Source organism: Polyodon spathula, chromosome 24 (assembly GCF_017654505.1).
Source record: "Polyodon spathula isolate WHYD16114869_AA chromosome 24, ASM1765450v1, whole genome shotgun sequence".
Lineage (NCBI taxonomy): Eukaryota > Metazoa > Chordata > Actinopteri > Acipenseriformes > Polyodontidae > Polyodon > Polyodon spathula.
Window position 1 is genome coordinate 21,948,278 of NC_054557.1, and position 27,204 is coordinate 21,975,481.

Below are 27,204 nucleotides of genomic sequence, written 5' to 3' on the forward strand. Positions count from 1 at the left end.
ACAGCTTGGCAGCATCCAGTTCAGTACCTACAAAGCCTAAACAAGAAACTATTACCAAAGTCCCCAAAAAAGAAAGTATTATACAAAACTGTTTAAAATCACACGTGTTATTGTGAAGCTAACATTTTTAGTTACTGTGGAACTATTTTTTTTTTCCTCACAGTGGAAGGTTACACACATGTATGAGTGATTAAGTACAAACAATACAACATTTAAAGTGTTGTGCTTATTAAGAGACACAAATGTATTTTAACATCAGCATTTCTGATCACATTTTCATATTTTTGTATTACCCTTTTAAAATGACCGTACACATTTTAATGCAGTGGTCTGCTCAGTGCCTTTCTCTTTCTACTGGTGGTTTACAGTGACAGATGGTGTTTTAAGAGGCAATTATTGCACAACCAATCAAATAATCAAAATAAAACTACCGCTCCCACCATGTCTCTACACTAGTAGTACCAGAGAGGGATGATGGGAGCTGTAGTTCTGTATACGGATAGGTGAATAAGTGCGACTAAATGATAATACGATCTGAGCAGCAAGCTGAGTTGGGCTCTGGAACGGATACACCAGGTAACTATGGAAGGCGTTAGCATGAACCTCATTAGTAACACATCTCGGACATCTTTATCTTCGCGGAATGGTTGTACTCATTTGAATTTGCGTGTTTTTTTCAGTGTCACCTTATCGTGCAGGCCCCCCTTGAAAAGGAGATTTTAATCTCAACAGAAGTTTCCTGGTTAAAAAAAAATAAACATAAAAAATACGGGTTATAATAATAAGGGAACGGGTTCTTCGCATAGGAGTTTACAAGAAACGTCCAGTAGGCGGCGGTGTTGCGTAATTCGAGTGAATTGGGATTCCAAAATGATTTATTTAATTTGTTACTTAGAACATTTGCTGGAATTAATATACTTCATCACGCGTAGCCTACAACACACATAGACCAAACCTTCATCATCTGTATGGTTCCAGTTTTACAATAATAATAATAATAATAATAATAATAATAATAATAATAATAATAATAATAATAATTGGTGTAAATTACAGGCGACTGAAATAAAACGTCTTATGCTCTGTTGCTATGAAAGTGAATATTGTTCCTCTATTCACCATTATGGTTTCGCATCCTCTTGTGGTCGGGCGGTTTGTGATGTGAACGTGGGTCTGCGGGCACGGGTCCTTCAGTCAGGTGGAAAAAATGGCCATAGATGTTATTGCTTTTATAGCAGCCCGACATGCTTGTTATCCACCCGAAAACAATCTGCACAGACGTGTTAGCAATTGAATACCCACAGCCTGGCGGGTTTTGTGTGGAGGGGGGTTCGTCGGACGCAGCTTTATTTGCTCGCTTCATTCAGTCTCAATTGTTTTCTGTCTAGTTGAATTGGGAATGGAGTTAGCCTACGTATTCACCAACATCTTAATCATGTAAAAATAAATAAATAAATAAAAACTCCAGCAATGCATCGTTTGTTTCACAATTTAAGCGTAAAACAAGCAACTCGGCTTACATTAAAATTTTTTTTAAAAAAAACATAGATTTTGGGCGGACTCTGGTTTTGGACCGAATCCTCCAGATTTGTACAACACAAATGAAATGATGGAAAATGGCTAATATATTGAACATTCCTATTGCCATGTTTAATAAGCAAAGTGAAATAATCTGCAAATGAATACAATATTGGTTAAATTGTACTTGGGTGTTTGAGAAGAATATACAGATTTAGTAAAAACACGAATAGACATCTTAAATAAAACCTGATTTTTTAAAACTGATTTACTGTTAAGATTATGATCGGAGTCACATGAGATTACGTCACCAATGTGCATAAGTGGAGATTACGGTTTGGACCATGTCAATAGATATTGCAATAAAACAACACCACATTTGGTACCGTATAATGTAGATGTAATCGTTTGACTACGCCTTCAATCTTAGCTACTAGATCGTGATATATATATATATATATATATATATATATATATATATATATATATATATATATATATATATAATATACAGTATAACTTTAATTTCCTTGATTTAAATAAGAGAAATATGACGCAATGATACCTACTGTAAATCTTATAATGTAGCCTAAACTATAGATTAACTAAAGATGGCGTAGCTTTTTCAGAATAGCGTGCTATAAAATAAAACGAAAAATTCTAGTTGAAAGGATCACGTTTGAAACATTGGGAGTCAACGCCCTGTCCTTCACCCGTACACGTTTTAACGCAGTTCTGAGTGTGTCACTACACTAACTTGTGTTCATCCAATTGCGTCAAGCTCACACACTATTGTAGTAGTCAACACATATATATAAATCATATATATATATATATATATATATATATCATAGAATATCTATATAGATATTATATATATATATAGATATATTCAATATATTATTGACGTCCTGTATATGTAGTAACTGCAGGAGCTAATGTAATATAATCAAAACATGTTAAAAAGATACATATGCGAACACATACTGTACAATAAAACAATTGCTGATAGATCAATCAGTGCAAGATTTTTAACATGATATGTTTCTGTTTCATTTACTTGCAATGCAAAAAGGGGAGGGGGGAGAGAGAGAGAGAGAGAGAGAGAGAGAGAGAGAGAGAGAGAGAGAGAGAGAGAGGGGTGTCATATTAGAGATGTAAATGTATACATTATGTTAGTCTTTTTGAATATGTTATTAATATTTTATCACAAAGTAGGATACACGTATAGGTATGACATTTTACATTAAAGGGGAATTATTCAATGGACAAGGTTATTAAAATGTCGAAGTAAAGAAGTCGTCACTGGAATGAAAAACGTTTTCGAAGATATTTTGCTGCCATGGACCACTGCGTCGCTATGGACGCGTTTGGTGCCTTGGCTGCTAGGGCTAGAGGAAGGCGGACGTGACGTCACGCTGAGGGCATGAAGGAGGGACATAAAACATTGCAAGCAGGAACGACGGGCTATAGCTGTGCTGTCAAGTAGAAGTCGTGTCACAGCATTTTATTTTAAAATTGAAAAAAAAAAAAACCCGAGACCTCAGTAGGCACCGATTCTTCTGTATGTTCGCAATTCATAATTTGTATTCATGTGTTTTTGTTATTTTTTTTTAAACTGTATTATATACCGGTAGAACTGCTCATATCACAAAGTATCATGAGCCCGTTACAACACACTGTAAACAACAAGCGATCTTGTGCTACATGCGTCTACAATCTGCTGTTTTTAATTGTCCTGAACGCTGTCTATTGTTACAAACCTATAATCATAGTGCACGGGTTATTCGACAGTTCCAGCGAATTTAAAACCCTGCTTGGCTACATCAACGAGGTAAGTGGTGTAAATTTGCTTTGACAATTATTATTATTATTATTATTATTATTATTATTATTATTATTATTATTATTATTATTACAACGAGAAGCTGTGTTTGTTTTAGAGTACCTACTGCATAACACACACACACATATGTGTGTGTGTGTGTGTGTGTGTGTGTTATGGTATTGGAATTTCGAGTTCACTTCAAAACGAGTTTAAATGTTGAATGCTTGTTTTGAAGAATGAGTTCGCTATTTTTCTGTCAGAAAACTCGCAACCCTGGCTGTCAGGCGGCTGTTAGGTACAGGGAATGTATCTGTCCAAATTCGGTAAATCTTAATTTTTACCGGTAAATGTCAACATTTCAACAAATAAGGTCGTAAATGTCCAAATTAGGAAGAAAATGATCGCTTTTCAGACATTTACAGGTTAATCTTATGATTTACTGAAGCATAATTGGTAAATGAAGGCATATCGTCATCAGAGAATGTATTTATTCCTGCATTTAAACTGTCAATTAACAAATCATTTTGTCAAAGAATGTATTTATTTCTGCACATTTTCCATTAACAAAATAAGTCAATGAGCTTACATTAATGCACAACTGAGCAATTCAACATGGTTCTGAACAATATTGTGATCCACTTATGTAGAACAATGAACAGTGTGGTAAGTTTGCATATACAACAGTTCATAGTGGTGTTGAAGGTTATTGTATTCAAAATACTAGTAGTAATAGTAGTTTGATGAACAATAAAGTTCTGTTAAATGCAAATTAAATCACTTGTGACCTTCTTTTTTCAACAGAAAATCACACTTTGGTTATGACACAAAACACGACAAATTGCAGGAACTAAATATTTACTTACTGCATCACAGACTCTGTGTTGCACAGGACTCCTGAAGTCTTACAATGACCCCTTTCACACTTGCGGTTTAGGCCGGCCCTTATCTCATGTGTGAACGCTCAAAAAATGAAATGGTGGCCCTGGACAGTGCAGCCTCAAGGCCGGCCTATCTGTATGTGTGAACCAGTATGTGTGACGTAGCTCAAACCACTCACCTGCTAGGTCGAGCGTAGTAGATCAAACAATGCCGGTTTTAAGAGGTAGCACCTGGGACGATGCAGAAATGAAGCCTTAGCGGTCCATTTATTCAGCGCTTGTCAGGCGCATCAGGTCCAATTTATTTTCACACGTGCTGTTTTAATTTTTTTTTTTCAGAGTAAAACAGGTTTAAAAGGTATCGAATCGTCAATGGGGTCTAAGTTCGAAAGCGATTCGGTCATTAGCCAAAGCTACTTAAGATGTAACGGTAAATGTCCGCAATAAAGTGCCATCATATTTATCTGGGATGTAGACCGTTCTGCTTGGTAAATGTCGACGTTTACCAGTAAATTAACGTTTTGCCAATATTCAGACTTTTACGTAACATACACACTGTGTATAATAAACACGATTGGTTGTTTCTGCATCAGACTGGCTGTGTTTGTTTTTTGGTTTATTTGACCCCTGCTGTTGCTAGAATGGCAGCACAAAGTCTTTGTCCACGAGGCGCTGTTTCAGACAAAAGTGTGTCAAGGCAGAGAGAGAGAGGCAAAGTATGCACAACTGCACAGCGAGAGAGGCCAAGCAATTTACATCTGTAACATGTAGTAATAATAATAATATAAAATATATAGGAAGACTGTACCCATATATACATTTCACACAGGCGCCGGCTTTGTGGTTGCTAGAAAAGCTGTATTTTTATATAGCAAAAAAATCAACGTGTGTATCAAATTATTTCATTTAATTGCCGTCTCTGTAAAACCAAGTCTTTTGTACGGTGTACGGTCTGTCTATATATTTTATTATTTTTTCCAGTGTCTCCAATATATAAATGACTTCGGTCTCTCTCTCTGCATTAACACACTTTTATCTTAAATGGCTCCTCATATGCGAAACAAACTAGTTTCTTTTAATAACTTGGCTCATGTCCGGCAGCTAAAACATAATAGACACTGAGTCAAATCAAACCAGTGCATAATACAGAAAGGAGAAGTGGGGCTGCATATCGGTGTTGCACAGGCCTCCGCGCACAAAGGGCAATCCCTGTGAGCTTCAGGGCGCATCTCCATAATGCTTCCCTGTCTCCCAACAGAAAAGGAGTTGAGGAGTATTTGCAGAAGCAGTTTTGCTGGAATAGTCAGGAAGCGTGTCACGTGATTGCATATGACTTATAAAATAACTCCTGATTGGCTGTTGATATTCTAATGCCAGATGGTTGGAGTACAGTGGTTTAGAACTCCATTCCAGTCTGGTAGCCCCAGTTCCACTGCATGACCCTGTACTTTGAACCATTTTACAAGCAGAACTACCTGCGCAGCCCAGTTCAGAGTTCAGGCAGTTAAAGGCCTGGTTTGTTTGTTTTTGGACACATGGGTAATGTTTGACTTGAGCAATGTTTGTTACTTGTTCAAATAATTTTTTTTTTTTTCTTTTGCAAACAAACTTGATTGGATTAAGAGGGAATGTGTAGCTCTTTGTAAGGAAGTAAGCTGGGAGTAATTATCAACACTGCAGACTATTCACGAGATAACAAGTTCATTAAAGTAACCACAGCCATTTCTATAACCCAGGAGTTACAGCGATTATCAGACAGCGCTGAACAGGACTGGCCTGTGCATTCCCCTAAAAACACAATCGTGCTACCAGAAGTGTTCCTTAACACCATGACCTTGCAAGAGGGTTTAGGATGTTATGCTCCCATAACACTGCCGCGTCTGTCGCCTGCACCCCTAGAAATTGAGTTTTTAGCAGTAATTTGACTACGACTTTCTTTGTAATGTGCTGCTGTTATTATTTGAGCTCTCTTGTTTCGCTGATCAGTTCAGTTGGATTTTAGTGGTTCTCTAGGAATTCATTTCACAGTTCAGTGGTTATCAGCTGGCTTGTGGGTTTAATCCCAATTTCTGACAGAATTCCAACAAATACCTCATACAAAGGTACTAGAGGTTGGAATTACTAAATTATGATCAACAAATCGCTCTGTAAATAAAAGTAATAATACAAAAAAAATAATTTGCAAGTACAATACTTGATCAAGTAATTTAACATCTACATTAAATGCCTTACCAATACCTTCATTTTGTTTTTTTTTATCTTTTAACATCAGAAACTTTTGCATTTGTTCACAATCTAGGCAGGTAAAGGTGGGACTCAGACTCAAGACCAGTCATTTTGTCGTTCTTTCTTTCTTTTTCTTTCTTTCTTTCTATAATTTGCCATATGTACACATTTCCAGAATTATCACTACAGACATGGAAATAAGACTCCTGTTGCATAGCAGTTTCACCCATTCCAGGTTTTAATATAAGCTTGACTCACCACTGTGTACAGTTAGCAAGCTCAGACGAGTAATGAAACTCACAGTAAAGCCAGAATGGATTAAACTGCAATGCGATGGGAGTCATGATTCCCTCCCTCCACTAAGCTTTAGTGCTGCTGTTCCAATTCAGTATTTAAAGTTAACCGGTCGTGAAAAGAAGAAAGTGTATCTTATTTTACTCGGTGATAACGCTACTGCAGTATATGTATGTCTAGAGTTTGGTTTCATTGTTCACACTCTGTAAACACAGGGCAGGTTAAACCCTGATCACTGTAAAGTAATCTCGGTTTGAAGCCACAAGCTCTCATCTCAGCGTTGTGCTGTTTAGCTCTGAGTTTGTTAGACAATAGATAACTGAAGGACTTCAATTGCAGTGATCCCCCACTATTAAGTGCCCTTGTGACTGAATAGAATGCTTGTATTTTATAGTTCATCCTATTTAGTTAACCCTTCCTAACCTGAATTTGAAAGGGCCAGCTACTGGCCTCTGGATGACAAAGAATAACCCTGCAGGTACCCTAGCCAGCAGGGTCCTCTATAGCGCGATGAGGAGAAACAGTCCCTACTGGTTTTGCTTCCCTAACCCACGGGAGTATCAGATCCTTTTAAAATCCGCAGCGAAAACCGAGAAGCTCTATGAGCCAGCATGCAAACCTGCTGGTACCAGAGATTATGAAGTGAAATGCACATGTGTTACTTTCAGACCTGCTCATTAGAGACCTGTATATTGATTGGAAGTTAAATTATTTTGTTTGCTACAACCTCTTAAGAGGAACTGGTTTTGCCCGCAGTGTATTGTTTTGGCTAAAATAAAATAATGTATACATCCCTAAATGTCTCTTGGTTCCTGTTTTGCATTCCTCTTAAACGGTTTCTAATTAAAGCCATGGTTGTGGTAAAGGCGTGAGACTGTGTACTTTATATCGCTTCAGAAGGACGGAACATTAAAGGGCAGTGGATTCTTAGTTGACTTTAGGGCAGTTGTCTATTTTATTATCACTCAGACTCTTAGTTCATTATAACTTGTCTATGAATGGATAATCGCCCCCTCTTCAAGTTAGTAAATACATACAATGTGAAAGAACAGGTAGAGGAGGCACTGTGATTAACCCTTTGCGATCCTAAGTCGGACCAGGTCCGACATTACAGTTTTCCCTTTCCAGTCTGATGTCGGACCCTGTCTGACATCATCAAAAAGACGTAAAACACAGGTCTCTATCGTTTTTTTCTCCAGAAAAAGCAGACAAAACCTTTCAATGGCCGAGTGAGACGGATAGAAGCTAAATGAAGCCAGAAAAAAGAGCGCTCAAAGAATATCACAGACACTGGCAGAGCTTTTTGAGATGTTATAGTAATAAAATAATGACTTGGATCACATTATTGAGGAGTTTGGTGATAAAACGAGTGATCAGGAGAGGATTTATCAGTATGCACGTCTATAAGGAGGTATGTGAAAAATACAGTGAACAAGGAGTGGGGCTTGGCTGGAGATGCAGTACCGATGTCCTTTTGCTATGCAGGGCCTTTAAACCTGTTTTACTCTGAAAATAAATTGGACAAGACGGGCAGAAAAGCGCTGAATAAATTGACTGCAAAGGGTTAAGGCTGTGTTTTTCACAGATTTCATCATTTTCGCACCAGGAAATGTACCCATTGTCGTGTAATACGTTGTTCCAATTTCTGAAACTTCAATTTAAAAATACACAGCCAGTGTTTGCCTTTCCTGCATTTAGGAACCTGGCAGCCAGTTTGGTTTGCTTCCGGTAAATGATTGAACACACACTGCACAGAGCTGCACGACTGCAAAGACACCAGCCGCATGAAAGATCGGAAACATTTCTGCTGAAGGTCGCTCGGTCACGTGTCTGTATTTGAATTTATATTTATATTATTTTTTGATATTTCACTGAAGGTGAAAATGTATTGTCTTTGAAAAGGTGGACAAAAACAAATACATGTTCTGTAGTTTATCAATTGTTTAGGTATAAATATTTTTGCAACATTTGCTGTGTAGTAACTGTAGAGAAAAATGCTCTTGTTTTCTGCTTCAGTAAATCTTATGTTCAATCGTGAAATGTCTCTTTTTAGACCGTTCAATTTTTTTATTTTATTGTGAAAAAAAAAATACCACCTAGACCATGTGTTGTAGTTATTATTCCAGGAATGAGGATGAGGCTGAATAACTCGGACAAGCCCCTAAAGGGTCAGTTTATCCTGCTGGGTGGAATAAATGCAACAGCACTCGGAAGATTCATTAGTGTTTCTGAGTGTTAAGTGCAATGTATGGAAGCATGTATGTTTTAAACCTGCAGTAAACAAATGCATTTAGAGAACTACTTTATTTAGATCAAGCTCTGCATCGGCTTTGCAACGTATGCTAGATGTCTCAGTGCTTGTTGTAAAAAAACAATTGACTTGTGGTTTGGCGAGAAACCAAAAATTATTTTAGCAAATAAAAAATGCCAACCTTTTCTATGGTGCAGCTTAAACTTCAGTCAAGTGTATGACCTGTCATGCAAGAAGACATTCAAGAACACTTCCTAAAGTGATCATAGCATTGAACATAACTCTATACATCTTAATGGCACTTGAATTAGCTAAATACGTTTTCATGTGTAGCAGGCAGATTTTAAAACTTGATATGTGGTACTAAGTTAGGTTAAAGGAAGTTCTCAGTAACTCTCATTAACTCTCTCATTTCACATAGTGTCTTCTGGGTAATTTTACTGATTTGAAAGCCTGTCAGTCAATTGGGGGGGAACAACTGGGAGGTTATTTACAGGAAGAAAGCTGTTGGTCATTCACTCTACAGGTAACCAAGCAACTGCAGCTCTGTCTGAAAGCATGGTCTGCAATGAGAGTAGTGTTTAAAATAACAGTGAAACTTGAAGCGGTCTACAGATCAGAGTGAACGCTGTTCGGAGTGTTTTCTGTTTCAGTTAAATAACTGCAGGCTGTTTTGATACACGAGAACTCATCTCTGGGTTTTCCTTCACAAGATGCAATCGGGGTTTCGTTTTTTCACTTGTGGTTTCTGCAACGTGACTGACTGCAGACTGAAAGACTCCTTTAAACAGAACATGCTCTGTGTGTTAAAGCCACAGACCGTATCCCACCATCCTCTTCAGTTTTACATCCTTCCAGAGTTCAGTTTCTTTAAAGCGTCTCAGAATGCTCTTCAGTTTGGCACTATAGCTCCTTTTTGGCATCTGTTAGTTTACTCCATTCTTCCAGCGTTTCAGGCAACAGAAAATACCCTGCAGTCCTGTACAGATTGACTGTAGTGGCTTCATTGTTTTATTACATTCTTTCATAGTTCAGTTTCATTAAACAACAGACAGTGTATTTTTAATCCTGTTCAGTTTGACACTGCAATATAATTCCTCCTTGCTGTCTCTCTGTTCACAACAGAAATGTCATTTTATTTCCATTAGTACTCTAGACAGATAGTGCCCCACCATAATGATGTGCAGCTTGGCACTGCTGTATGATTCCTGCTTGTCTCTTGTCTGTAGTCTTCCAGTTTCAGTTTGGAACCTGCCAACTTTAATTGAAACTATGGAAGAATAAAGTAAAAGCGCAGATGCTAAAAATACATTCAACTGCACTATCCTCTTCATTTTGCAGTATGAAGGTGCCTGTCTGTTCTTGCAGTAGCTGTTGGTCATGCTTCTCTACTGTTTCATATTGCTGATAGCGCTAGTCATTAGCCTGAGCGTGCAGACTGTGGGCTAATGATATGGGGGGGTAAAAGCTTCTGAGAATCTAGCCTAGTGTCTTAGATGGATATTTCGGTAAAAACTTGTGACTGCAAGGCTTGTCGGATAGATTTGAAAATGCGTGAACTGCATTTTCACATTGTGGCAAAAAATAAATAAATAAATGATTGGATATATAAAGACTTAAGAGCATGGCAGGGATGGAAGTAATACTCGCGTTCCATTTCTAGTTTTACTGTGAGTTTTAAAGATACACCATAGCTTGTTACTTACACAGTATACACTGCAATAGGAGTCTTATTTCCATGTCTGCATAGTCATTTGGGATGATCTGCTGTGTTATATAAAATTATTTTCCCATAGTTACTGTGCATTTAACATAGGTGGCCATGTTTTTTTTATTTTTTTTTTAATATTCTTTACAGTGCTTCCCTGTAGTTAACCACGCTTTCACTATGCTAGGTTACACATGGTTACGCTTTTACTATGAGAAATGTTCTTAAGTGAGGCTAGCACCCTTGTGGTTTTGTGTCCCCTGGTGTGGTGGGTGCATGTCTCTGACCAGCTGGTGCTCTGTTTTGCAGACTCACCCCGGCACCAATGTCACGGTCATCGACCTCTTCGATCACAGCGAGAGCCTGCAGCCTATGTGGAAACAGGTGGAGGGCTTCAAGGATGCCATCTATCCCATCATGCAAAACGCAGCTAAAGGGGTGCATCTCATCTGCTACTCACAGGGTAAAACCATAGCAGCTATCCCATCAAGTAACACGCATTTGACAGGGTCATCTCAGCTGCTACTCACAGGGTAAAACTAAGGCAGCTTTGAACATTTTAATCTGTTGCATTTCTCAAAAGAGATGCATTTCCTGCTAAAGGTCTGAATTTGTGAAGCGTGCTAACTTTGGGTTTAATAAATCGATGATGAAAAGGTTCTGGAGCAAAAACCAGATTTAAAGGCAAAGTATCTTCCAGGAGTGTAAGGATTCATTGTGTATTGTTGAACAGTGATGCTTTCTCTAGATGATGTATTGTATCGTGAGCACAACAACTCTACTCATTGTAGTTCACCAAACTATTCTTGAGTGAAGAATCAGAGTGTTTTGTACTTGGTATCAATACACTCTCCCTGTCTCGTTGATTTTTGTTTTTCTTTTAACACAATGGACCATCATTAAATTACCATTTAATCTTATTGTGCATCATACAAGTAGCCCATCAGGATCATTGCATGTATTGTGATACTACCATATCGTGATACGCATGATATCGTGACATTAATGTATCATTACACGCCTAGTTGCTTCATTGTTTTTATTTTAATCTTTTGAGCAGCAATTTTGAATTGCTTGTAATCAGTACCTGTATACTAGATCCAGTGCCAATCAAATGCAAATATGAATCCTCTAATGGTGTAACTACTGATGCAAACACTTTGATCTAGTATGTGTTACATATGACCTGGTGAAAAAGAATCTGGCAGCTGGAACTGAAGAGCAGCTTCAGAACTCTGGTCAAAACACAGTATATAAGCATTTGAGTAACTGAAATATGAATTGGGGTGACCTTAATTCTTTGTTGTTCATATGTAACCACGACATGCTAATCTGTGTGATTCTTGTGAAACGGGAAAAAAAGAAACCAAAGTTTTTTTTTTTTTTTAACTGGATCTCTCTGTTCCCTGTCTCAGGTGGGCTGGTGTGTCGCGGGATTCTCTCCACTCTTCCCGATCACAATGTGGACACCTTCATCTCCCTGTCCTCTCCGCAGGCTGGTCAGTATGGAGGTAAGGAGCCTTATCAATGTATATCTATGTATATAGCAGATCGATACTAATGTATAAGTAATGTAAAGTAAGTTTAGTTTACTAAAATGAAATAGCTGATGGAATGAATAGCAGCAATAAAAATAGACTGTGGGAACACACCAATTCTCAGGACTCCAGAGGAAGGTGATAGGCTAGTCTAGTGCAGCAGCTAACCCACTAGTGCCACCTAGCCCCCCCAGGATGGAACCCTCTGGGTTGGGTACCCCCCACTCCCAGTTGAAACCCAGGCCTCCAGAGGAAGGGGAAAGGCAGGCTTAAGAGGCTAGTGAATGATCCCACATGTCAACCTGCATTGTTTCACTTCTCTCTTCACAGACACTGATTATCTGAAGTGGGTGTTCCCCACCTTGGTCAAGACCAATCTGTTTCGCTTCTGTTACACTCGCGTGGGGCAGGGCTTGTCCATCTGCAACTACTGGAACGGTGAGCTGGAGGCTTTTTGAAAGTCTTCACTGCTGATGCAACACAATGCCAATATCTATCTGCAGACTATACCTGACACTGATTTCACTGGCTCTGTACTTACAAATTGCTTGACAGAAATGAAACTGTGAATGCAACAGAACTTTTTGTGTAGTTGAATAGTGATCAATTGTGTAAACTCTGCAAATTTAGCATGGTTATTGATGGGCTTGAGATCGGGTTTTGCTCTGAAATGAGAAATCTTGGTATTGTTTTTGACCTTCGTCTAGCCTTTGAGTCCCATGTGCGGAACGTCACCTGGGTGTCACTTTCCCATCTATGTAATATTGCCTGATTCTGTTCTGTCTGATGTTGAAGTTAACACATGCCTTTGTCTCTAAGAGTGTTCTCAACAGGCTGCAGTATGTTCTGAATTCGGCTGCTCTGGTTTTAACAAAATCTAAATCCTGCGAACATGGAACTCCTGTTTTGGCATCCTTGCATTGGCTGCCTGTCAAGTTTAGGATTGATTTAAAAATTCTGCTGATGACCTATAAGGCCCTAAACGGATAGGCTCCATGCAAAACAAAAGATTTGGTACACAACTATATTCCTTCACAGAATTTGCCATCAATGGACTCTTAATTATTCCAAAAACAAGGCTACATTGAATGGGTGACCCGGCATTCTGCAGTTATGCATCAAGATTGAGGAATGGTCTTTCATGGGAGGGTCAAGGACTCTGATTTATTATTTTTAAATCATGTCTTAAAATGTACTTTTATACATTAGCAATTCCCAATATTTATATGTTTTAATGTAATGTCTGCTGTTTCTCCTTTTATTGAACTGTACCTGATATTTTTACTTTTTAAAATGCACTTTTTTTAGGGATGGAAATGACTCCTATTGCATAGCAGCTTCACCTGTTCCAGGTTTTATTATGAGCTTGATTAGCTTTTCAGTAACAAGCTCAGGAGTGTCTTATTAAACTCTTAGCGAAACCAGAAATAAATCAAACTGCTATGCAGTGGGAGACTTATTTCCATCTCTCCTTTTCTCATTGCTTAAATCGCTTCTTCCCTTTCTAAGTTTTGCAGACACACACACCATATATATTAAAAATAGGGATGTAACGATACTGCAGTGTCAGGATATGTATCGCGATAGGTTTGTTGCGATATGATAGGTATCACGATACATGCGATGGTCTAGATTGGCTACATGTGTGATGCATAATAATGATCATTTTAAAGGTGTCCCATTTTGTTAATTAAATCAAGTGAAATAGGGAGAGTGTGTATTCATACCAACTATAAAACACACCTGTTCATTGAAGAACCATTTGGTGACCTTCACGAAGTTATGTTGTGCTTTCCTATTCTAAACTCCAGGCACGGCAATGAAAGTTACAAATACTCCTGCATTTCCAGTTTTCTTTAAAACAATTTCTGTTTGAAGCACATTACAGGGTTTTAATTTCTTTTTGAGTTAAGCTTGGTTCACCTGTGTCAGGAGCTGCTCTTCAGCTCTGGTCGATTGCCATAGATATAGTATGTAGGGCTGGCCAGCCGTCCATATGGAAGTAAGAGCAAACGCCATTTGTCACTTTTTCTGGTTGTTTCTTTTTGTTTTGCTGGCAATACACTAGTTGTGCACTAGATGGCTCAATAATATAAAGACCCTTTGACTGATCTAACCTAGGTCTATAGCAGGCAACTAGAGCTGAAATGCACCATCTAAAACTCCATAATTACAATAAGAATGACACTGAACGATTGCTAAAATCACAGACATGTAAAAAAAATGAAATAAAAAGGAAAATATAATTTGAAGTAGCTTGCTCTTCTTGGATTCATTCATCTGGTTCTGGTGATACTTGATGTGGACATTCCTTACCAGATCTTATAGAGGGTATTGGGAAGGTTTACTATGTATCTCTTTTCCTCTGATTGGTCGTTCTGACTCTGTGCATTTTCTCAAAATGTTTTGTTCCCCACAGATCCTCACCACCAGGACATGTACTTCAATAGCAGCGATTTCCTGGCCATTTTAAACAGTGAACGAGAGAACCCCGATGCTACAGGTACTGTTAACTATACCCGTCTCTGTACATTTAAAGTATCCGGGATTCAGTTTAATTTACTATTGCTAAACATTTACAGGGATGGAAATAACACTCCCATTGCATCGCAGCTTGATCCACTCCTTGTTTTACTGTGCGTTTTTATAAGACTCGTCTGAGCTAATCAAGCTTGTATTATAACCTGGATTGGGTGAGTCTGCTATGCAATAGGAGCTTATTTCCATCTTTAATTCAGTTGTCTACTACGCCTTTATTAGACTCTGCTCTCATCCTCTAATACCCTCAGTACGTTATTAGTTTGCTATACTGTAGCTTGAACAGTTTTTCGGTTAGTGCTGGCACTGGTTTCTGATGTAGGTTGTGTTTCTTCTTTGTGAATCTAGCACCGTGAGTAGAGGTCTGTAAGTGATACAGTTCGGTTAGTTCACTGCAGCTCAAGTCCTGACTCTACTCTTTCTGTGTTTTAGTCTGGAAGAACAATTTCTTGCGAATCAAGAAGCTAGTTTTAATTGGAGGGCCAGACGATGGTGTCATCACACCTTGGCAGTCCAGGTAAGTCCTTGCTTGCTTTCTTTCTTTTCTGCTGTCTTCTCAATCACTTGCTGTCCTGATTCAGTTTCAAATTCCAGTGTTCTTTGGCATGGCAAGTCATATAGAAAGTGACAAATTTGAATGCAGCAAATTTACAGGCTGTAACATACTGGGCAGAAACATTTGCTCCTTCGCCAAAATAAGTCTGGTTGCTTGTCTCTTGTCTGTCTGATTTTATATTTAAAGTTCGAGAAATATCGATATAAAGTAGTCTCTGGCTAAGAGGACACCCCTCGGGAAGCAAGTGAAGTGTTCTCTTAGCCGAAGTGACCACCTGGCACAAAATGCCAAGGCCAATCACGATATGAATCAATAAATACAAATGTATTACTTATATCATGATGCATGTGCATCAGCGTATGAAATGAACTGAACAAGTAAGAGAAAAACAACAGGGAAGTGTATGTTAATAAACTAACTGACCAGCTAAATTAACAAAGCATCACTACATGTGTTAAAAATGCAGCATCGGTTCTAATAGTAATTCTGAATGTGAGAATGAATTTTAACACAATGGTTATTAACACAGCACAGCCTTGCACACAATAAATTCAGCAGCAGCTCTAGATTACTCTCACGATGACGAAGTCAGTTTTGAAAAGATTAAATAAACCATTTGGGTTTGAGTTATCAGGTTACAAAACAGCACTGTATCAGTTTTGTGTCGGTTAGCAACTAATCGCTGTCAGGGTCAAAAAGGTTTTCTTTTAAGGGAAGTTCCTTTTTCTTTTAGGCAGACCACTGCCAATGGGGGAAAATGTTGTTTTACCACAAGGTTGTTCCCTAAGCCAAAGCGTTCTCTTAGGAGGTGTTCCTATGTGCGGAGATGACTGTATTTAAAATGCCTCTCTCTCCCCTCGTAGCCACTTTGCATTCTACAATGAGAACGAGACTGTTCTGGAGATGAGAGAACAGACGGTGAGTAAAGTTTTAACTTTTCTATTTTGATGTTTTAAGTTGATTCACCGTCTCCTCTTTCAGTCACATGTTTGCAGTGCATGTTAAAATAGCTTTTTTGTTTCACAGTACAATTAGAGCAGAGCATTGTGACTGTCAGAGCTGGTCAACAATAACCTTGCATGTTACTAGACTTTAATTTTATTCTTTTAAATTACAGTCTTGATCAACTTGTATGATGCTTGCTACGATTGCTTGACTGTAGTGTTTTTTTTTTTATTGAGTATATAGACAGAGTAGGTGGGGCTGGCATAGTTGAAAGGTCACAGTGTGGGAAAGACTCCCATTGCATAGCAGTTTGATCCATTCCAGCTTTTACTGTGCATATACTAAGACAGCTGCACATGTTACCTACACACTGGGACTAATCAAGCTTGTAGTAAAAGGTGGAATGTGTGAAACTGCAATAGGACTCCTCTTTCCATTCCTGGGTCAGGTCACATGATTACAGATTTAAAAGAAGATCGACAAAGAAAAAAAGGGGGGAGGGAGGGGCGGGGGCATAACGATTCAATATTGCAGCAGCAAAACCTAGAGCCACTCCGTGATAGCAAATATATAAAATAGTTAACGTAAAAAATATTAATATCAAACATCCAAAGTCATGTGACTGAAAATATCTTAAGCACTCTTCAGCTGTTTGTTTCACAGTTTTGTACATTACTGTTGTAATGTACTGCCGTTAATCTTTACATAAGATGATCGCGACTGGACACATGGGTTGATCAAACTGACCCCTTTTAGCCGCTGCTGAAATTAATCCTGCCCTGTGTTTGAGGTTTCCATGCATTTCTCTTGCTCCAGGTTTACCTGAAGGACACGTTTGGTCTGAAGACCCTGGATGCCAGAGGAGACCTGGTTGTGTATGAGATGAGCGGCGTGCAGCACATCAAGTGGCACTCGAACCAGACCGTCTACACAGAGTGCATCGCCAAGTGGCTCACATAAACCGCAGCCAGCCGCAGATCACACCGCCTCCTGCTTCCTTATTCTCCCCTTTGCACGTTTGCAACCCTTTTTAATGGTTCCTGTTGCAGTTTCTCAAATACTGAGTTTATTAAGTGTGTCAAGGTGGCTTGGAGCTCAGGAGCTGCTCTTCAGTTCCAGTTGCCTGCTATTGTAATGTAAGCCAGATCCACAAAAGTGTCCTTTTTATATGAGTATGCACCATAGTGCACGGCTGTGTATTGACAAAATTAAAACAGGATATCCAAACTATTAACACTTAATAGTGCTATGTTTTAGAATGTACTAAAAAAGACTTCTAGTCAGAGTGTTTGTTATTGATCTAGCCCGTGTTGCATAAATATACGCCAGGCAGCTTGCATTGAAGAGTAATTCCTGAGATCGGGTTAAAGCACCTTAACACAGTCTTGCCAAAAAAAGAAATCAAGTCTTTGAGTAACTGCACTGTTGCAATGAGAAGCACCCAAAGATTGCAAACATCCTAAAATGAAAAGGGAGCGGTTCAGAAATTTCAAAAGGGAAACGTGTAATTTGAACTTGCATTTTATAATAATAATAAGAATAATAATAATAATAATGTTTTTGATACCACAGGAGCCAAAACAATAAGAAATCATGAATCATAAGTTGTTTTTTTTTGCGGATTTATTTATTTTTTTTAGATTTTTAGACGTCTGTCATATTTCTGCGTTCAGTTTTTAACCATCAGGTTTTAAACCAAGGGACAGTGTTGTAAAGAGGTGTGATATTCTGCAGTTCTAGTTGTTAACGCTACGTGACGGAAATACTGAGTTTAGTGAATGAAGTGGTGTATAGCACATGTACTGTCAGCATGGCCTTGTGCCTTCATGAGTGTAACAAATTTGTGAAGAAACTTGGTTAGGACATTCTTTAACCCAAGTTATTGTGCTAAAGAATGTCAGAACTGCATGTGTGTTGTTGGAGGAGGGGGGAGGGGAGAGGGGTTTGGCTAGCTAACATATTTTTATATACATCTAGATGAAACTTGATTTGGGCATTCTGTAGCCCAGGTTACTGACTGTCACAATTTAAATTGGCTGTATGGTGGTTTGTCACTTACATCTTTCTGTATATCTGGAGAATCATTCATCCCAGTGGGGACGAAAGTTGCTTTTAATGGCACTAGTTGAAACATTTTGTGCTATTTATTTTTATTTTTTTAAAACGGTTCTATTGAGGGGATAGCTGTACATACTCTATATTATAGAGGATGACCCCCCCCTCCACACACACACACTCCATCACCACCGCCACAGGCACTATTGGTTTATCCCTAAATATAAGACACCATAGCTACAGAGAGACAGATAGAAGTATATGTCAAAATAGAAACGATTAAAAAAAAACAAAAAAACAATGCTGGACCCATGTTGGGGAGAAGTGTGCTTTCTGTTTACTATTTTAAACGGAACCAGTAAGTGAATTGTAACGTTCATTTTTAGAAGGAACTTGTATAGTAGTTTTTAGTGTTAAAGGACATGTTGGGTGTCTATGAGGCTTTCCGGCGCTAATGAAAACATGCAAACATTAATTATGTACATTTGAATTGCATCGTAATGTAATTGCAAGAACGCTGTCAAATTATCTTGGATGAGAAGAAACCACTCGGTTGAATCGGATATATTTCTATTTATTTTGTTGTGCAATGAATATGTTACTGTTGCATGTCTGGAGAATGTCACGCAGCACAGGAATGGATGTGGGTAACGGGTGCAAAGATTTGTAATACATCCAAACCTTGTCTTTCAATGATTATGCGTTTTGTTTACCTTTGTGAGATTCTGGCAATAATGTGGATTACATTTTGTACACGTGAACATTTTAACTTAAGGTGCATTTTAAAATAAAATGTATTAAAAACAAACAAAAAAATCTGTCAACAGAATGTATATTTTAATTTTATTAAATGTTTTTTGTGCGGCTTAATTGTGTCCATTGTTTTATGTACTTTAAATATATTTGGACAACGGTTAACATACAGTAATTCAATGTATTTCCACGTTGCAGGTGTTCTTACCTTTAAAACTACAATTCCCACCATTCTTTGCACCCCTGTCGTGCGCACAGACGATCATCACCTAGCAACAACTACAACCTCCAATTTGTTTCCCAGAAACAGTCGCGGTTGGCATCTTCTCTCTTACCGCCGCTCGTTTCCAGTGCGAAAAGGCGTTGTTCTAAAGAGAAAGGTGAGTTTGAATAAATAAAATAAAATAAAAAAAAAACAAAGAACTATATATAATGTTATACCTTACCTACGCCAATTATTATTAAATGAGCTGAAACCAAAACGTAAACCCGATCGTTAAAGTAAACGGTTAGGTCACGTGGCGCTGCTGGCTGGTAAAATAATAATCGTCAACCGAAGTTACTTTCCCGCTTCAAATGTGCCACCCACGCCTCCAGATTTATGAAAAGAAGAAAAAAAAAAATCCGTTATTTTAAACACGTCCAAAACAAGCCCAATTCTACACACGCCTCATTTACGGTCACACTGAAAGAAATGAGTTTGCGCTTTAAATTATGTTTGTGATTTATTATATTATTCCACTTGCATTATATTTCCAAACTGTTAATATAATATAGAGTTTTAGATGTAGTGGGTTAATAACCTAATCTCTTTTACAATTTGAAAGAGAGAGAAGCAAACTTTCGTCTACGTGAAGAAAACTGCGCAGTTCTTGTGTTTTTCCATGTGCACTTCATCAGCATCATGGGCTCTTCTAACTTTGCTTAGAAAGCAATTTATAGGGTTACAAATACAAGTTAAACATTATATAAAGTATCGGAGACCGGTGCCTTCTGTTCACTGTTCTGGTTGAATGACGCTATAAAGAGGACTGCTGGAAGAGCCCTCTCATTGGCTGTTAAGCCGTCATTCAATTTCTTGGTTAAAAATGGTACAGCGTGAATGATGACCAATCATGTCCATGCGTATTATAAGCCTGCTACACAGCAAATTAGAGCCTTTTATGTAAACTACTATGCTGAATCTGGCCATGTATGAATGGACCACATACGTTTCTTATGGTTTTCTTTTGACATAAGCGACCAGGAATAAAAACAAGCCCAAAATATGTGAAAAAGATATGCTTTACCATTAACCCACTAGCACCACCTAGCTGCCCTGATGTGACCTCCAGAGACAGATGCAGTAAGGCTAACCCTCTCGGTTTGTTGTTGTTCAGATTAGGAGACAGTGTCATGCTGCATCCATGCCTGCTCTTGTTGCCTCTGCTGCTGATGGTATTGGGAGGTGTTTTGCTCCCTAGGGGGGTCATGGGTACGGAGGTGGGGGTCGGCCCCCCAGGCAGATACGGGACCCCGGGACTGTCCGGGCTAACGGTCCTCATCCCGCCAGGACAAGACAGCTGTGTGTACTTCCCTGTCCAGCCAGATGACCAGTGGATATTCTACTACCAGGTGACTAACAAGTAATACATTTAAAGCTACTGATAATATACAGTACTGAATAGCTACTAAATTATTGAAAACTAATTACATCAATTAAACAATTATACATAACTCTACTAAAAAATGTAAAGCACGCAAATAATCCATTGAATAACTAAACAAGTAAATCCAAGTAACGGATAGTTCATTTTCTGCAACAACAACATAGATTGTTTCTTATATTTGATTTCTGTTAAGAACCCAGGTAGCATCCGCATTCCTTGTTTTTAAAGAGGAACAGAGCTTGTTCACAAGCCTTACTTAAAACTTGCTTTCTTGCCACTGATGTTGCTGGCCAAGCAGGCTACTTTTGGAAAGAGATCTTTGATGTTTTTGTACCATTCATTTCTGTGTAGTGATTTAAAATAGATCAAATAAACCCAAATACAATTACCTGCTTTTTTTTTTTTTTTTTTTTAAATCGGGTGTGAATGCACATAGTCATAACTCAAGCAGGGAGAGGACATGGTATCAAAAGTAACAAAAAAAACAAAAAAAACCCCAAAAAACGATGACTCTCCATGGTGGTCAAACGATACGATGGATCAATGAATTACCCCAGCCTTACTGCAGGAATGTATCAAAAGTGATGGACGCCTTCTTATGTTGGTTTTCCTGGTTGGAGACAAACATTGCCAGTATGTTCCAGTTTAAACAGATAGATTCCTTCATGTACCCCCCTTATTCTCATACACTGTATAACTCATGCTGAAGCATGTGCAGCCCATCAGTTCAATAAGCGCTTCTCCAGATGTATGAAAAAAAACTTGCCTCTAACGCAATAAAGGACAGCCTACATTAATTTGTAAAATAGTGAAGGTGCAGTGACAGTGTTTGCTCACCAGGTGGCTCTTCCTGCCTTGATGTCCCTGTGTGAAGTGTACTGCAATGTGCTTGTCTGCCTGTGTGTGACCATGTTTTTGTATTTGGCAGGTGATTCGGGGGGTGAAGAGTGGAGTGGATTTCTACATTCTCAACCCAGATCATCACTTCTTAGTGTTGGACAAGAGGCAAGCCAGTGGCAAACACAGGTACTGGACCACCACTGTGTTGGTGTGTGGGTATGGGAGGGTGTGTGTGTGTACGTTTACAGTGTTTACACTAGCAAATCTGTAGAGGGCACCAAGGCCACTAGACTTAATTCAAGGCTAAAGTGTAGGAGGTTGTGTAATTTTTAATTTTAAAGCTAATTATTAGCCACAGAAAAACACAGTTTAACTTCTAAATAACTTTATTTCTTCAAAAAAAAATTGATGAACTGTCTTGTGTGGCTACTAGCCCAAGGCAGTTTATTTTTTGTAAATGATACAACTCCGTGCTAATTGCATTTCAATTAAAAGATCATTAAAATTAATTTTAACAGAAGCTTAAACTCTAAAGTCAGATTCACAAATAGCAAGATATCGTAGCATAATAAATTTGTTTTGTATTTGTTTGCATCTTGATAAAAAACACAAGGATCATAAACAAGACTTTAGCCATAAATTGATGTTTGAAGCTGGAGATAATACAAGAATGAGTATTGAACACCGCTGTTATCAGCCAGTCCGCATAGAGAGCAATTCAGCAATTGGCAGACGGGGTAGCTGAGCCAAGCAGAGAGATTCCTTACCAGAAAATTAAACCCTTCCCACTGGGAATCTGGCTAATTGCATTGCTGCTGGCCAGCCCACCAGCCTGGCAACCAGCAGCCTAGATTCGATTTCAGCCCAGCGCTGAAGGAATTGGCTTTTACTGCTATCCCATGGGACCGTTTTGTTCAATTTGAATAGCATATATTCTAAACAGTTTATATCATTCCTGCATGTAACATACAAAATGCAGAGTCACTGAGTTATGTTTATGGATGGGGGTTTTTGACTCAGGCAGGGGTGAGATCACAGGCGTTATTGCAGAGGGAGTATATTTAACATTAGATAGGTAGATTACGCTTACAATTAGGCATGCTTATATTTCAAAGGTAGAGCACAGCACACAGTCACGATAAAGAATCAAGAAGTGCAGTTAACATATTTATTAGCTGGTGAAATACAATTCAAAGTTGCTGCAGTATGTCCACTGTTTTGCATTTCAAAAATGTGCACAAAACAAACATTAAGCTTTAAAGCTACAGTGCACAGTGCAAAATGCTAGAATAAAAGTTGCTACATTTAAAAAATATATAGTAAAATATATAGTAATTTTCGATCCACTGAAATGAAGGACTTTACATAATCTCTGCATGTAAGAAATTACATTGTCCAGTGTGAAAACACAACACAAAATAATAAATGAACATCCAAAGTGGGACTATAGTATTAAAATGTTCAGTACTAAAAAAATGACATCTGAGTTACAAGCTTCTTGCAGTGTCTAAAAAATAAATATATAGATTGTAGCGTAACAGGAAAGCGTAGTCAATCAGACTGTGGAGTCTGTATCATCTGATCTGAGCCAAATTACACGTTTTGGTTAGCTGAACCGAAGATAACCCTAACCCTGACTCTATCTATGCACAGAGCAACTACTCTAGGCAGTTTTTTATTCAGGTATTATTTGTGCATGGTTATTAAAAACCGGAAATGAATGTTGAAAATGTTATTTTCAGCTAATGGTTGGGGGTTGTAGGCGATCGTTCGAACCAGGGCATTGACTCTGCAAAATCCGGTGTCTTGTAATCTTTTAAATAAAGTGTCCTGTATGTTTTCTAGCACAGCTCAGCAGTAGACAGAGTTGGTGAAATATAAAGACACTTTGGCTAATCTTGCATACATTATGCATCTTGTATGGCAAGCTACTGGAACTGAAGAGCAGCTCCTGAACCCATAGTCAAAGCACCTTAACACAGACATAGCAAAAAGTAAATGCAAAGCTAAGGCAGATAAGATAGTAAAGTGACAATGAGTGTGGTTGATTTTGTTATAGTTATTAAATCTTTAGTGTTTTATTGCTTCTCAGATATCATGAATGTGCTTGGACAAGTCACTTTGATATTAAACAGTGCTGTCAGCTTTCACCCAGGTCTTGTACTTTTCAGTGTGACTGATATTGGCATTCTCACTGTCCTCTCTCAGAATCCAGATGGAGCAGGCTGGAGATCACATGATGTGTTTTGATAATTTCTTCGGCTTCACAGAGGAGAAAGTGGTCAGCTTTCACCTGCTGCTGCGCTACAGGATACAGGAAAGCGCCGCCAACAGGCCGGACAACAAAACTGCAGGGCGGTCCCTCACTTCCATGGAGGTGACTGCATGGTAGAATAGATACAGTTTAAAAACATATATAAAAAAGTATATTGGTAATAATATTAAGAAGAATATTATTAAATATGTGTGTGTGTGTGGGAGGGGGATCTTATTGTGTGTGGGTGGGTGTTTGTTTGTTTCTATATGTGTGTATGTATCTCAGTTTAGCCTTGTTCACACTGGAGTTCTTATCACTGCTGTGTTGTGTTTTCACACTGGACAATGCAATTTCTTACTTGCAGAGATTATGTAAATTTTAGTGGATCGAAAATTACTATATATTTTTTAAATGTAGCAACTTTTATTCTAGCATTTTGCACTGTGCACTGTAGCTTTAAAGCTTAATATTTGTTTTGTGCAGATTTATGAAATGCAAAACAGTGGACATACTGCAGCAACTTTGAATTGTATTTTACCAGCTAATAAATATGTTAACTGCACTTCTTGATACAGAAGCTGTATCGATACAAAGCCCATACTAGAGCTTCGTACCAGTACTGTTGCAATCTGACTCAAACAGTTCAAGTATGGACAGGTGGATCGATACGACAACGGAATGACCAAGATTCTCAACTCCGACTTTACTTCTGTCATGCTTGTTAAATTAATTTATAGGTTTTTTTGTATTTACAGATAAGTTACAGTAGTAAATGATCGAAGTGAAATTTGAATAAATGGTTAAAAACTAAAAACTGACATCTAATATATCCGTTACCCAGATACACGTCAGGCGCGTTTTACCGCCCTTGTTTGTATTAAGAATAAAATCAATCCCCTTTGTGTAACAAATTAATGCACTTACCCGTCACACGCGATTTTTCTGATACAAAGCCCCATCTCTTCGTGTTACAATGTACTTCTTTATCTGTCACAGCCCAGGTTTTTTAATAATTTATTTTAGTTTTTATTGCATGCCAAATCAGTCTGTCTTTATTGTGCCATGACGAAAATGCAGCAAAAACAAAGTGAACGAGATAAGCGACAGTAATGTAAAAAACGTAATCTTAAGCAATTTTAGAAACTGATGCATTTTGTTTTTTTAATCTGTGTAATTAATCTTTTGCTACTTTTGTGCATTCTCATTTGCAAGTGAACTGTGACATTAGGGCCTTATCGAGCACAGTATTCTGCAATTTTGAATACTGACTTTGGATACTGTTGAAAAGTGAGTTAGGACAGAAAGTAGTATCATATTGCTATATTCTGAACCAAAACTAATTTTACCAGCATCGTTCCAATGCAAGTGTGAACAGGTCTTTTGGTTCTGTGTGTTACATCTCCCTGTGTATCTCAGTGTGTGTGTTTGTGTGTGTTTATGTCAGTGCAGAGTGAAAAAAAAAAACAAGGACACCCAGTCTTGGGTTTCCGAACTACCATCAATTAAGTATATTATTTCAATGATTCAGTAGCCAGGAGTTTGAGCAGCCCCTGTTAAACATATCGTTCCTTCTCGTATAGCTATATAGCTATAACTCTGAATAATGTCTGGGGCCTGTTGATTTTAGTAATATACCTGAAAAAGGGGAGAAGTGAAACCCAGGACGGGATGCAGAACTAGTGGACGTTTCTGTCTGTCTGTACCAGCATAGTGTGTCTCAGTATGTGAGTCACATGTGTATTACAGTGTGTGAGTCTCGTGTGCATTGCAGTGTGTGTCTCGTGTGTGTTACAGTGTGTGAGTCTTGTGTGCATTGCAGTGTGTGTCTCAGTTTGTGTCTCGTGTGCATTGCAGTGTGTGTCTTGTTCTCTATCATTCTCTCTTTGCATTGTCAGAACTCACTGGCCCTGCTGAGGGAGCGTCTCCAGCGCTGTGGGCATTACCAGCGGGTCTTGCGCTACGGGATGGTTCTGGATCATGAGGAGCAGTCCCTCAATGCCTGGCGGGTTCAGTTTTGGTCTGCTTTCATCCTGCTGCTGATCCCCTGTGTCTCCGCTTTGCAGGTCCATGCAGTCAAGGCTCAGTTCAGGGGTCCTACCATCTACACAGGCTTCCGCATATGCAACTAGCCGTCCAGCTGAGCCCCCAATACAAACTGCCGCTCTTCACTGCCTTAAACAGGGCTAGTAACAGTTCAGAACATTAAACAACAGCCAAGATATTTAGAATTTTAAACGTTCAGTAAATATCAGAAAAACAAGCAATAGGCAGGCCAGTTAAAGGTGCTAGCCTTACCCTTATAAAAGTTTACATAAGGAAAGCATAGCAGAGTGCAAAAGGGCATAGTAAAAACCTGGTAAAGAATAAGTAAGCATTGCAAAGAATAGTAAGGTATATAGGAATATCATATTAGTACGCATGGCTAACCATGGTAGACTATGGTACATGCATACTATAACCATTTGGAAACAGCAAAAATAACGTTAACTTTTACAAGCGTAGTTTACAGAGTAGGCCAATTTATTATGTCATATTCAAGATTTCTTGACAGTCTTTTCCATATTTAATTCAATGCTGTTTTGTTGTATTAATTCTTAAAAAGTGATGGAGGGATTCTTGTGTTGGCTCTTCTGATTTGGTTTGTACCAATATGTTTAAACGACAACTAGAAACCCCATTTATACCCTCTGAATCTGCATAGTATTTATTTTTTTTAATCTTTTTATGATGTGTTTCAAATAAAATGTTTCACTGTTTCTACACTCAATGATATTTGGCATATTTAATAAAAGTCACATCGGTATGTTTTATATTTGAGGCACAATTACTGAGCAAAGTGGAAATCGCATATTTTTTTATATTATATACAGTGTGTTACACATGTGTTCAACCTGCTTTGAAGTAGCGGCTGCCTGTGACACACATCTGTAGAGATGTAGGCAACTGGGAGAGTGACTCTGACTTCTCAACACACCACTAACGCACACCATAAACCTGGTTAATCTGTCAAACCCTTTAGAGCAGTGGTGCACAACTCGGTCCCGGAGGGCTGGTGTCCCTGCAGGTTTTTATTCCAGCTGCACCCAAATGTACTTTATTGGACCTTAATAGAAGCTTAATTGGTCTAATTAACTAATTTAGGGTATGGTTAGAACAAAAACCAGGATGGGCACCGGCCCTCTATGACCTGAGTTGTGCACCACTTCTTTAGAGTGTGCAAAGATGGAAATAAGGCTCCCATTGCTAGCAGTTTGATCCAATCCTGGTTTTACTATGTTTAATAAGACACACCTGAGCTTGTTACCTATGAACTAGCTAATCAAGCTTGTATTCAAATCTGGAATGGGTACAATTGCTTTGCATCCCTAGT

The 27,204-nt window shown here is 38.4% G+C and overlaps 2 protein-coding genes across 2 annotated transcripts; both read left to right on the forward strand.

Moving 5' to 3' along the window:
* The first annotated feature begins 2,817 nt into the window (after positions 1 to 2,817).
* On the forward strand, positions 2,818 to 20,637 carry LOC121298708 (lysosomal thioesterase PPT2-A-like). The gene is made up of 9 exons (XM_041225906.1): positions 2,818 to 3,352; positions 11,013 to 11,166; positions 12,119 to 12,214; positions 12,572 to 12,679; positions 14,661 to 14,744; positions 15,212 to 15,296; positions 16,199 to 16,253; positions 17,097 to 19,468; positions 20,468 to 20,637. Exons 1-8 carry the CDS (start codon positions 3,179 to 3,181, stop codon positions 17,238 to 17,240), a joined length of 900 nt encoding a protein of 299 aa, XP_041081840.1. The 5' UTR covers positions 2,818 to 3,178; the 3' UTR covers positions 17,241 to 19,468; positions 20,468 to 20,637.
* Positions 20,559 to 25,963, forward strand: LOC121298610 (transmembrane emp24 domain-containing protein 5-like). Its single transcript, XM_041225735.1, has 4 exons — positions 20,559 to 20,702; positions 21,666 to 21,763; positions 23,786 to 23,954; positions 25,730 to 25,963. Exons 1-4 carry the CDS (start codon positions 20,559 to 20,561, stop codon positions 25,961 to 25,963), a joined length of 645 nt encoding a protein of 214 aa, XP_041081669.1.
* Positions 25,964 to 27,204: the final 1,241 nt, after the last annotated feature.

What these genes read in the sequence shown, in the direction of transcription:
- LOC121298708 (XM_041225906.1), top strand. Translation starts at nt 3,179, where the DNA reads ATGAGCCCGTTACAACACACTGTAAACAACAAGCGATCTTGTGCTACA. An exon ending in GCAGGCTGGTCAGTATGGAG is followed by an intron (nt 12,215 to 12,571) that starts GTAAGGAGCCTT and finishes CTCTCTTCACAG; the next exon opens with ACACTGATTATCTGAAGTGG. An exon ending in AGAGAACCCCGATGCTACAG is followed by an intron (nt 14,745 to 15,211) that starts GTACTGTTAACT and finishes TCTGTGTTTTAG; the next exon opens with TCTGGAAGAACAATTTCTTG.
- LOC121298610 (XM_041225735.1), top strand. Translation starts at nt 20,559, where the DNA reads ATGGGTACGGAGGTGGGGGTCGGCCCCCCAGGCAGATACGGGACCCCG. An exon ending in CAAGCCAGTGGCAAACACAG is followed by an intron (nt 21,764 to 23,785) that starts GTACTGGACCAC and finishes GTCCTCTCTCAG; the next exon opens with AATCCAGATGGAGCAGGCTG. An exon ending in GGTCCCTCACTTCCATGGAG is followed by an intron (nt 23,955 to 25,729) that starts GTGACTGCATGG and finishes TTGCATTGTCAG; the next exon opens with AACTCACTGGCCCTGCTGAG.